At 41.5% G+C, this 11,703-nt stretch overlaps 1 protein-coding gene across 1 annotated transcript in view; it reads left to right on the plus strand.

Annotated features, from left to right (window-relative positions):
* The first annotated feature begins 567 nt into the window (after positions 1 to 567).
* WDR64 (WD repeat domain 64) overlaps positions 568 to 11,703 on the plus strand; it is a 127,725-nt gene continuing 116,589 nt past the window's right edge. The window contains exons 1-3 of the mRNA XM_065589127.1: positions 568 to 692; positions 10,752 to 10,854; positions 11,429 to 11,532. Of these exons, the coding sequence (XP_065445199.1) occupies positions 10,812 to 10,854; positions 11,429 to 11,532 (147 nt within the window). The 5' untranslated portion in view covers positions 568 to 692; positions 10,752 to 10,811. The remainder of the gene's footprint in view (positions 693 to 10,751; positions 10,855 to 11,428; positions 11,533 to 11,703) is intronic.

Raw genomic sequence — 11,703 nt, forward strand, 5'->3', positions numbered from 1 at the left:
TGTTCATTTAATTTTTCCTTTCTAAATTAAATATTTTGTGTTTGTCTTTATTGAATTCCATCTTGTTGAATTCAGACCAATTCTCCAATTTGTCAAGGTAGTTTTGAATTCTAATCCTGTCTCCAAAGTGCTTGCAATCCCTCCCAGTTTTGTGTCATCTGCACATTTTATAAGCATACTCTCTACTCCATTATTCCAAATCATTAATGAAAATATTGGCTAGTACTGGACCCAGGACTGACTCCTGCAGGACCCCACTAGGTACACCCTCCCAGTTTGACAGTGAACCTTTGAGTATGGTCTTTCAAGGAGTTGTGCACCCATCTTATAGTATTTTCCACTAGACCACATTTCCCTAGTTTGCTTATGAGAATGTCATGTGGGACTGTGTCAAAAGTCTTCCTAAAATCAAGATCTATCTCATCTACTGCTTCCCTCCTCCCTCCCACAATCCACTGGGCCAGTAACCTTGTCAAAGAAGGAAATATGAGAAGAAACAATTTGCTAGTGTTCAACTCTGATGGATTTTTGTTTTATTTTGTTATTTTTGTTCCAATACAGATGAAATAGATTATGATAAATTCTATGAGATAGTACAAACCCTCTTTGGTCCAGAAGTGAAGGATCAAGATGTTAAGACCTTTTTCAGGAAGATTAGCAACAATCCTGATGGAAGAATAGAATGGTGTGAGGTAAGGTTTATATATAATCTGAAATAGTGAAATGCCAGGTTAATTTATGCAAGTATGTAATCATTGACGGCATGGAATGAGAATGGATTCACGGAGAATGCACATAATCAAAGTGACATTTCCATGTCATTTATTACTGCTTCTATAAATCTTTCATCTGCTACAGGCCAAAACACTTTAAAAAAAGGATCTTGCTTTGAGGCTAGATGGAAAATTAGCTAAAACTATTGTTCTGGTTGGTTAGAGAATAAGTGAGAGGTAAAATGTGAAGGACTGGCTTAGGGCATCTCGTTTCTAATAATATAAGCCTTTATCCAAGATGTTAACAAAACCCAATAATAAATACAATTTTGACAAGCTGAGAAAGAAAGAGGAAGCATTTATTTTTAGTTTGGTGGTGAACAGTTAAAAATACATGTACAGCCAACAATCTTAGGGACAAATTTTGCCTTTGGATGCACACATGTCTCCAATGAGAGTATGCACATTACAGGAGAGGAGAGCTAAATTTGTCCCTTGGACTTTTTCCTCTGTACAATCTGCTCTCACTTGGGGAGCAATTAAACATATCAGGGTCAAATCTTCCAAAATGCTGAGCACCTGCTGCAAGATACCGACCTGCTAGCTCACACTGATTGGGAGAGGTAGTGGGATGGATCAGTGCCTTGCAAGATGTGACCCTTTTGATGCTGTGTGTTAGGGGTACAATAATCATTGTTCAGGGTAGAATTTAACCAACAAATTACCATGCTCCTAGGTGCAAAAAATAGCATATAAGGCCTGGCTCTGCCCTCAGGAAAACTCTCACATTTAGGCACCTGAATGAGCATGTAGGTGCTCAAGTACCTTCTGTAAAGGACTGGCTGCCTCGCGGGTGTGTCATGAGGATTCATTAACTCTTATAGCAGGGACGAATTTGGCTCTATAATTTGTAAATGGAAAGTGTTATAGAAGTGGTGGCATTTTAATTGAAAGATGCTTAATCATTGAATTGTCATGGTTATTACTGAGCCTATACCAAAGAAGTATATGATTCTAAATAAAAATATTCATTGAAAATAGCTTTACAAGTAGCCATTCTGTGTAGGATGTCTAGCTGTATGCTGTAGCCAACCTATGCCAACTGAACCCATGACATCCTATTGCCATAAGATTTTTATCTTCCACTTGGACAACTTCCAGAGCTGGGCACTGGGGACCTGATAACACCTACAGCGCAGTGCCTTTCCTAGGATTGCACTGTCAGAATTGGCTATATGGGCGTAGACTTATTTGACTGCCTTTGTGGCCCAGAGGGACAGTGTTACTAACTAAACCATGTTATAAATTCAAGAGGCAGACTTCCTCATTACTCTGGAACTTCAAATGATGTTTAGTGATCTCTGAGCTACCCAGCTCTTAGCCTTTGATAATCCATACAGAACATCTTCATATAATTTTCTAGCACCACTGCAGTGGCAATGTATTTGGTCCTGACTGTCTGGTAAAAAAGCTTCCATCCTAGAGTGATTCTATCAAGTCCCCGACTTAAATATTTTTGCTTGTGATTTTGTTCTTTATGATATCACTCTACTAACAAATTATTCTCAGATCAACTGTGTGTGTCAAGACAAAAAAATGCTTCACATTATCTGTGGGGCTTGGATGAAAGCTGTGATATGGTTGGCTGAAGAGGCTTTCAAACATCATGTAGTTAACTTCCAGTCAATGTACTTGAATCTATAGGGCCTTTTTATCAGCTAGATCTTTAAATCATGACCAACCTTTTTGTTATAGCATTCACCTAATGAAAGCTAAACGTAAAACTTTTCTCCCTTCATGTCCTCCCCTTACATTTCTTCCTTGTTCCTTCTTGCCTCCTCTCTTAAGATGAGACTTGAAAGGAGAAGCTGTTGCTAACCACCTCTCTTCAGCTTTCCTTTGAAACTCTGCTAGTAATAGAAAAGAAGAAAATAGGCATTTTCAGTGTTACAAGGACATGGTGCACAAGAGATGGGTTCTTGAAATAGCCAATGGTGTTAAGAAATATACCAGCTACACTATAGGATTAGCCAAATTCTAGTCCTTGCAAGAACCTCAGCATCATTTCAATCTTGTAGTATCCCTTTGCATGGAGGTGGGATGCAGGCAGAGTGACTAAACAGAGGGGCTTCTGCACCTCCTGTATACTGCTGAGGCAGGCTCCACACCTATCCTAAATAGAGCAGCATGGAAAGAACCAGATGGCAGCAAACTGGGAAGGATGTACTAAATCCAAGGTTTAAAAGACAGTGAGCCTAGCACAGAGAATAGCAGTGGCTATTCAGGTCCAGCAGCTGATATAGTGGCTGTGTAAGAGGGGTTGTGTTGGGGAGGAGGGTGAATTCCAACTTTCCCAATCCTCCCAAACCTTAGCTTGATCACCACTTAGAATACTTTCCTGGGAGGGGTGAATTTTACCCTGAGAGTTTAATGCAGCCGATAATTGGGTTAAGGCTGTTGTAAAAGAGTACAGGGAAAATGAAAATGACAAAATGACAGCCAGCATTATCCACGTACGTTAGGGAAAAGATTTAAAATTACTCAGAGCATCTTCATTAGTTCCCTTTACAACAGCACTGAGAAAAAAATGGTTTGATGTATAATTTTTGGCACATTGTGCACAAGAGGGGAAAGCAGCTGTTAATGTACTCACCACCGTTATTAAAAGGTGGGCGCAGGGGGACTAAAAGAAACAAAAGAACATAGGGATGTTATAGAAGGCTGCTCTTCATCAGCCAAATCATGCTTCAGGTGGTAAAAAAGACCAGACCTGCTGGATGAGGTTGTGCATTTATATGGAAGTGTGGCATTATTATTTCTGAAGGGTATATACAGTGGAATAAATCCTCCCCAGCCTCCCAAAAAGGAATATACCATCCAGCTAGCATTTTATGTAGATCTGGTTGAAATCTGTCAAAATATTAAAAAAAAAAACCAAATGGTTTTTCAACCAAAATGAACTTGGTCAAAATTTTCTGGGTTTTGTTGTTTTGTTTTTGAAAACCCAAATTTGTTTTGGCTGTCATTGGGAAAAAATGGGGGAAAAATAGAGAAATATTTGAGAAAAAAAGAAACATTTTCACATTTTTCTGCAAAAAATAATAAGCATTTTTCAACCAGCTGTAGTTGTAAGTGCTTGGGAAAGAAACCAGGTTAAAGCTGGCTGGAGGACTCTCTTCTCACCACTGAGAAGTATCAAAGGACTGGTTAGCATCTGTAAATGACCATTAACAAGGGGCAGCAGCTTGGTGGCATGACGTATATTAATAGAGTTTAAGGCCAGAAGGGACCATTACCTCATGTAGTTTGACTTCCTGCATAACTCAGGCTGTTAAATTTCCCCTAGCTACCTCTGTATTGAGCTCAGTAACTTGTGGTGTAGCCCTCCACAGTTATGTCTTTGCTGTACACCATAGCAGCTGGTGGCAGTGTGGACTAGCACTTGGAACTTCCTGCTCCAGAAAGCACAGGCTCTGTACCACTTCAGCTGGAGGAGAATCTCTGTAGTCTTTTGGCAGCAGAAGGTCTCTAACACAGCTGAGCAGTTCTGATTCCATCCCAGTAAAGGGCAGTGGTATACATAATACTTGCCAGTTTATTACAACATATTGGGGTTACCAAAGCAACATGAGTCTGTGACGAACTTGGGAAAATACATCAAAACTGCTTCCAACTGCAACCTGGGATAGAGGGTAGGGTACATTTTGTTGTGATTGCCTATCAGTTTACAATTGTTTACCTCATCAGGGAAACTCTTAAAGGACACCTGGCCCTCTGGCTGCTTTAGAAGCAGGAGTACAAAAACCCTTGCTGGATGAGGATTTTAAACATCTATGCTACCCAATTAGTGTGCCACCAGCACAAATGCTGTCTGAAGGTCCCAGACCTATAAGCATTCTTCAGGAATATAATAGTAAATGCCAGCATTTGAATTCATTGTGTTAGAGCAGAGATTGAGTAAAAACTATCAATTGGGGAGCACATGAACTGGTGAATTTTATATTTGTATGTAGGGTGCTTAAGATGCCTATTAATATGGAGGAAAGTAGTGTCATGTAAAATTGAATTAACAGCTCTCTTCATAGACAGCTCTTGGAAATGGAGGTCACAAATTGTATAGGATACTGTGGGAGGGAAATTTGAGATTTTAAAACATCTCCACTCTACAAATAAATGTTAATTTCTTGCAAGGAAAAATAATGTAATGACTAATAATACAGAATAGTTAGAAAGTCACCCAAGCAATCATTCTGAAAATGGCAATGCTTAATTATGTGATGACTAGAAATAGAAGGAATTAAAGAAATGAAAGTTCTATTGAAGCTATTTCATCTAGGTTTAGCCATAACCATCATTCTTTGAAATATGACACTGCAAAAAAAAGTTGTAGAGGTTTTTTTTTTAGTGTGAAATCTGCTGATAATGTGAATTAGAAGCTATCTGTACACCTTCGATGACTTGATAAATGACCACACCTACCAGGACATTAATCTAGGAAATGTATCATGTGAGATTGGGTAATAAATGGAAACGGAAGCAAGAGCTGGAAACTGAACTACAAAAACCTGCAGAGTCCTGAAATTGTCCGGATTTTACTTATACTAAAACAGGGCAACCATTGTTTTCAAGGAGGGGGAGAAAACAATAACAGAAAATGTGGAAAAGTCAGAAATGCTAAATGACTTTGTTTCAATTTTCATCAAAAAGATTAGTAGCGATTGGATGTCTAACATAGTGAATGCCAGTGAAAATGAGGTAGGATCAGAGGCTAAAATAGGGAAAGAACAAGTTAAAAATTACTTAGACAAGTTAAATGTCTTCAAGTCACCAGGGCCTGATGAAATATATCCTAGAATACTCAAGGAGCTGACTGAGGAGATATGTGAGCCCATTAGCGATTATCTTCGAGAAGTAATGGAAAACAGGAGAGATTCCAGAGGACTGGAAAAGGGCAAATATAGTGCTAATCTATAAAAAGGGAAATAATGACAACGTGGGGAACTATAGACCAATCAGCTTAATTTCAGTACCCACAAAGATAACGAAGCATATAATTAAGCAATCAATTTGCAAACACCTAGAAAATAATAAGGTGATAAGTAACAGTCAGTATGGATTTGTTGGATTTCAACAAATTGAGTCAAACCAACTTAATAGCTTTCTATTACAGGGTAACAAGCCTTGTGCATGGGAGGAAGCAGTAGATATGTTATATCTTGACTTTAGTAAGTCTTTTGATACTGTCTTGCATGACCCTCTCATAAACAAACTAGGGAAATACAACCTAGATGGAACAACTATCAGGGGGGTGCATAACTGGTTGGAAAACCATTCCCAGAGAGTAGTTATCAGTGGTTCACAGTCAAGCTGGAAGGATATATCGAGTGGGGTCCTGCAAGGATTAATTCTGGGTCCAGTTCTGTTCAATATCTTCATCAATGATTTTGATAATGGCACAGAGAGTACACTCATAAAGTTTGCAGACGATACCAGCTGGGAGTGATTGTAGGTGTTTTGGAGGATAGGATTAAAATTCATAATGATCTCGACAAACTGGAGAAATGGTCTGAAGTAAATAGGATGAAATTCAATAAGGACAAATGCAAAGTACTGCACTTAGGAAGGAACAATCAGTTACACACATACAAAATAGGAAATGACTACCTAGGAAGGAGTACTGCGGAAAGGGATCTGGGGATCATAGTGGACCACAAGCTAAATACGAGTCAACAGTGTAACAACTGTTGCAAAAAACCCAAACATCAATCTGGGATGTATTAGCAGGTGTGTTGTAAGCAAGACATGAGAAGTAATTCTTCTGCTCTACTTTGCACTGATTAGGCCTCAACTGGAGTAATGTGTCCAGTTCTGGGCGTCACATTTCAGGAAAGATGTGGACAAATTGGAGAAAGTCCAGAGAAGAGCAACAAAAATGATTAAAGGTCTAGAAAACATGACTTATGAGGAAAGATTGAAAAAACTGGGTTTGTTCAGTCTGGAAAAGAGAAGACTGAGCAGGGACATGATAACAATTTTCAAGTACGTAAAAGGTTGTTACAAGGAGGAGGGAGAAAATTGTTCTTAACTCCTGAAGAAAGGACAAGAATCAATGCGCTTAAATTACAGCAAGGGTGGTTTAGGTTGGACATTAGGAAAAACTTCCTAGCTGTCAGGGTGGTTAAGCACTGGAATAAATTGCCTAGGGAGGTTGTGGAATCTCCATCAATGGAGATTTTGAAGAGCAGGGTAGACAAACACCTGTCAGGGAATGACCTAGATAATACTTAATCCTGCCATGAGTGCAGGGGACTGAATTAGATGACCTCTCAAGGTCCCCTCCAATCCTACAATTTTGTGATTGTAATGACCTTCAGTTTATTGTCTGAGCCCAACAAACATTATGTCCACTGTCATAGGTGATGTGTGGGATGGCGGGTGGGTGGGGGCATGCGGGCTCAAGTGCACAGCCTCCAGATTCCTACCTGGCCTGCCGGGGGGAGGGAGTGGGGATCTGTCCTTCTCTCACTGCGCCTGCCCGCCTCCCCCTCCTCCCCCCCCCAGCATGCTTGGCCCCTGTCCCTGGAAGTTGAGCCCAGACAGGGAGAAGAAGAGGCGGGACCAGCCACTTCTCACACCAACCACTCAAGATGGCTGCTTTGTGCAGCACAGCAGCTGCCTGCGAGAGAATCTGGCTGGGGCGGTGGCAGCAGCAGGCCGCCCTCCACCCAGGCCTGGCTGCCAGGGATGGGCCGAGTGAGCTAGAGTCCCCTCTTCCCCCTGGCACATTTCTGGGTTGCTCGGCTCCTGTCCCCAGCATCCGGGCTTGGGCCGGGGGTTGGCCTGCCACCACCTCCAGAGCCAGGCTTTCTCTCAGGCAACTGCTACACTTCTCAGAGCAGCGACCGGGAGCAACCAGCTTCAGCTGCATGAGAAGCAGCTCCGTTCTGCTCCCCACCAGGACCTGGCTGCCAGGGAGAACAGATGAACATGCTGGTGCGGGGAGGCACAGTGGGAGAAGGACAGAGCCCACTGCACCTCCCTGCTCAGGTAACTCCGGCAGGGCAGGGAGAGCGCGGCAGCCCCAGGCTGGGTGTAGGGTGCAGCGGGGGGGGGGGGGGGGGGAGGGGGGGTGTTACTGGACAAAGGAGACACGTGGGGCAGTAATGTGTCCTCCCCTTTAGATTGTGCCCCCCCACACCCATATGGAGAGGCATGAGTCATCTAGGTCCACTGTAACTCATTCTTAGCTGAATTGAACCAAACCAGCATTGTACCCAACACGGCCAAAGGAATCCACAGACATTTTTGATCTCTCATAACCATGCATAAAATGATAGGACCAAATCATAAACATTTGTAGGTTGAGTTAAGCTGGTTAGATATGGCTCTAATAAGGTCAAATGGGGTTGACACCATTCCAAGAATTAGGCACAGGAGGAGATGTTTGTTTTGTTTTATTTTGGTTGATAGCAATGGTTTAGTGGTGGCTGCAAGACAGGCAATTTTGGAGAGAGGCAGTGCTCTCTAGTGATTAGAGCAGGGGACTGGAAACCAACTCTTGGGCTCTCCTCCTAGTTCTACCACTAGTTTGCTCTGTGACCTTTCACAAGCCTGGCTCCTATTCTGTCTCCACTCTATCCATCTCCCCCACCTTTCACAGCCATCCCTCCATCCTTTTGGACTCTCCCCTTCAAGCCTCACATTCATCCCCAGCTTTCCCCTCTTCCTTCTATAGCTGCTTTGTCTCTTTTGCCCTGCAGTTTCTTTCTCTCAGTGAAATATGGATGGCCCTCTGCTGCCATCCAGGGTCAGAGGGACCACCATTCTTTGCACCCTCTCTGTCAGCAGTGATCTCACACATTCACACAGTCTCTACTATCAATGACTCTCCGGTCTGTGTCTGCACTTCTGACCTGTCTCTGACATCCCCTCCTGGTTGCCTTGCCATCAGCTTCAATTTTGCCTGGCCAAAACAGAGCGCCTTCCCTCCCAACTCCTTCCTTTCTCAGTCACTGACAACCTCACCTCCCTCCGTGTCACTCAGGCCCACAGTCGGAGATTCTGTCTTTGACTCCCCCACTCTCCCTCAGATTGAGAGGCAGAACAGTTGTGAATGTTTATACTAATTGTAGGTATGAGATTTTTTCTCTTCTTGCACTCTTTATATTTCTCTTGCATGCACTTCGGGGTGAGCACTGGGCCTTTGTCCATGTTTGGACGGCATCTTAGCACAAAAGGTACGTCTACACTGCAATCCTAAGTGTGACTGCAGCAGAGGTAGACATACTCATGCTAGCACAGATAAAAATAGCAGTGAAGACACAGCGGCATGGGCTTCAGTGAGGGCTAGAAATGCGAGTATGTAATCACTGTCCCCCGTGTGTTTGTACAGACTGAGCTGCTGCATCTACGCTAATATAGGTAACCATGCTAGCCTAGGTAAAGCCACCGTGGGTATGTCTACCTGTGCTGTAATCAGGCCTCGGACTGCAGTGTAGACATATCTAAAAGGAGCCCCAGCTTGGATTGGGGCTTCTGGGAGCTACCGCCATGTAAATAATAAATAACAATCGACAAATTCAATTATAGCTCTTCAGCCCGAAACAAATCTTTCAATGTTTCCTGAAAAGGTTGGATGCTAGTACTAGCAATAATCAAGGGATTTAATCAACTTTTAAAAGGGGCAAGAATCAACCATTTGCCATGTTTTAGCATCATCAGCTTATATAAGAATTATTGGCAATGTTAAGGTTGATTTACATCAGAGACCAAAGGAAGATGGTGATGCTGTGACATTGCAAAAGGAATCAATAGGGTGTGACTGCAAAATGTCACTTAAGAAAACTGTACAGGTAAGAGGAACTCTAATTCATGTGTATTTACAAGGAGAGACAACTGCAGAGCAGCAGTAAGAGGGGTCAGAAGGAAGAATGTAAAGGGCTGTGATTGACAGTTGATTGCAGTATCATTTAGAGTGTGAATGACTGAGGTCACAGCAGTGCCATGAAAGATGAGAGCACTAAAGCTGCCCTGCAAGACTATGCAGAATGTTCTGTACATGGCACTAAAGGGCATAAATTGGAACTGTCAGGATGGATAATAGACGTAATAAAAGAGAAAATGACTAGGCGAGACAAATGTGCAAAGATTTGACTTGAATCCTAATACATTATTTTTAAAACTAGTGAGAGAAAAATAAATGAAGAGACTTTGATGGGGTATGTGGCCTATTTGGATCTTGGGAGCCCATGTGGCTGCTAAGGTAGAGTCAAGACTTCCAATCTCATTTTTTTCCTGTCAGATTTAGAGATTTTTTTCAAACCACACAGGAAGGGATTAGGTGGCTGAGTAGCAGAGGCAACTGGGTCTTCTTAACCAGGTCCCGGTGACATGCATAATGAGGAGAGGAGGAAAAGAGTGAAAAGTTTTGCAACACAGTGAGATGGGAGTCACTTCATGAGGAAACATCTGCTCTGCTTTTGGACCCAGAGCATGGAGGGCTTTCCATTTTGGAACCTCACATGCCCCTGTTTTCCACTAACGTTGTATGGAGGGAAACCTCAAAGCTTCAAAACAGTGTATGATACAAATCCAGAAATTCAAATGTTCAGCTTTTCTCATGAGGATACTAAGTAATATATTTCTATTGTTTCAGTATTTCTTCCAATCCTATCCTGTACCAGGAAGTGCGGAAGTGTGAAAATGTTAAAAATTTAAGACTTTTGCATGTAAAATATTAACTAGAGTACTACACTAATAGTTTTTTTGCATTTTAATAGAATTATTATTTGCAGTAGCACCCACTAAGTGCTCAGTGTTTTCCAAACACTTCAGAAGAACACAGAATCTAAGAACAAACAAGTAGACAGTGGTCAGGGGAAGCAGAATAACAGTAGTTGATTATATATATATAATTGTATAGATAGGTAATTATTTAAAGAAAAGATGTTAAATAATACTGAGCAGAGTCAGCTGAATGTTTATCTTTATGCATATATTCATATTTTTTAGAATTTTTTTCTTATGGGTTTTCCTCAGATCTTTGGCTATTTTATAGTAGAAGGTGATGCCCTCGCTTCCCAGCTAGATGAAGAAAACATGGTTTTCCTGGTGTCCCGAAGACAGCGGATTACAAAAGCAGGTGCCATCTTTTAATATTCATTCCAAAATCTACTCTAGTGCACACTTTTTTGAGGCTACAATTATGAGGTCACATGGCTGTTTGTTATGCACACTTCTTGTTCTACCACGTTTATAATATACCCCCTTTTTTTAATCCGAGGCCCCTATCCTGTTTGTACCTGAAGATTTCTCACCCAACACATTGAGCACACAGGTCTTGCCTATTCACCCACTTTCTTAAATTCTTCCTGTTTTCTTCTTTTCTTCTTATTTTTAAATGACTAGATCACCTGACCCAAACTTCCTCTTAACAAACCTCTTCTGCTCCCCCCACCCATCCCCACATTCCTCTGCAACTTGCTGTATGGGACCAGCCCCGTCCTCAAGATTTTAATATTTGAAAATTCAGTATGATTATTTAAAGCCAGTACAGAATAGTCTGCATGCTCATCCATTACATCTCTGAACTCAGTCCCTGTATATTTGGGAGTGAGGGAAGTGCTCCTATCACCTTGTTCTTAGTTATGTATTTTGCCTAGTCTCCTTAGCTGTTTATACTTGTGAGATAAAGAAAAATATTATTTCACTGGCAGGTGTCAAGAGACGAGATGTGATTAAGTGTATAGCAAAGGTGCCACAATTGGATTTCATGGTAACAGCATCTCAGAAAGGAACGTTAACCATTTTTAACAGTCAGGTAATTCTGATTCATGCTAGATTTTTCTTTAGCCCATTGGTTAGTATATTATGAACTGAAGAAGTATGAAACAGAAGTGCATGCTTATATGTAAAAGCTTATATGTAAAAGCTACATGTCTTTTTAACAAGGTTAATTTTACTGAGGGAAATAGTCACTGGATTTATTTTT

Source organism: Chrysemys picta, chromosome 3 (genome assembly GCF_011386835.1).
Source record: "Chrysemys picta bellii isolate R12L10 chromosome 3, ASM1138683v2, whole genome shotgun sequence".
Taxonomy (NCBI): domain Eukaryota; kingdom Metazoa; phylum Chordata; order Testudines; family Emydidae; genus Chrysemys; species Chrysemys picta.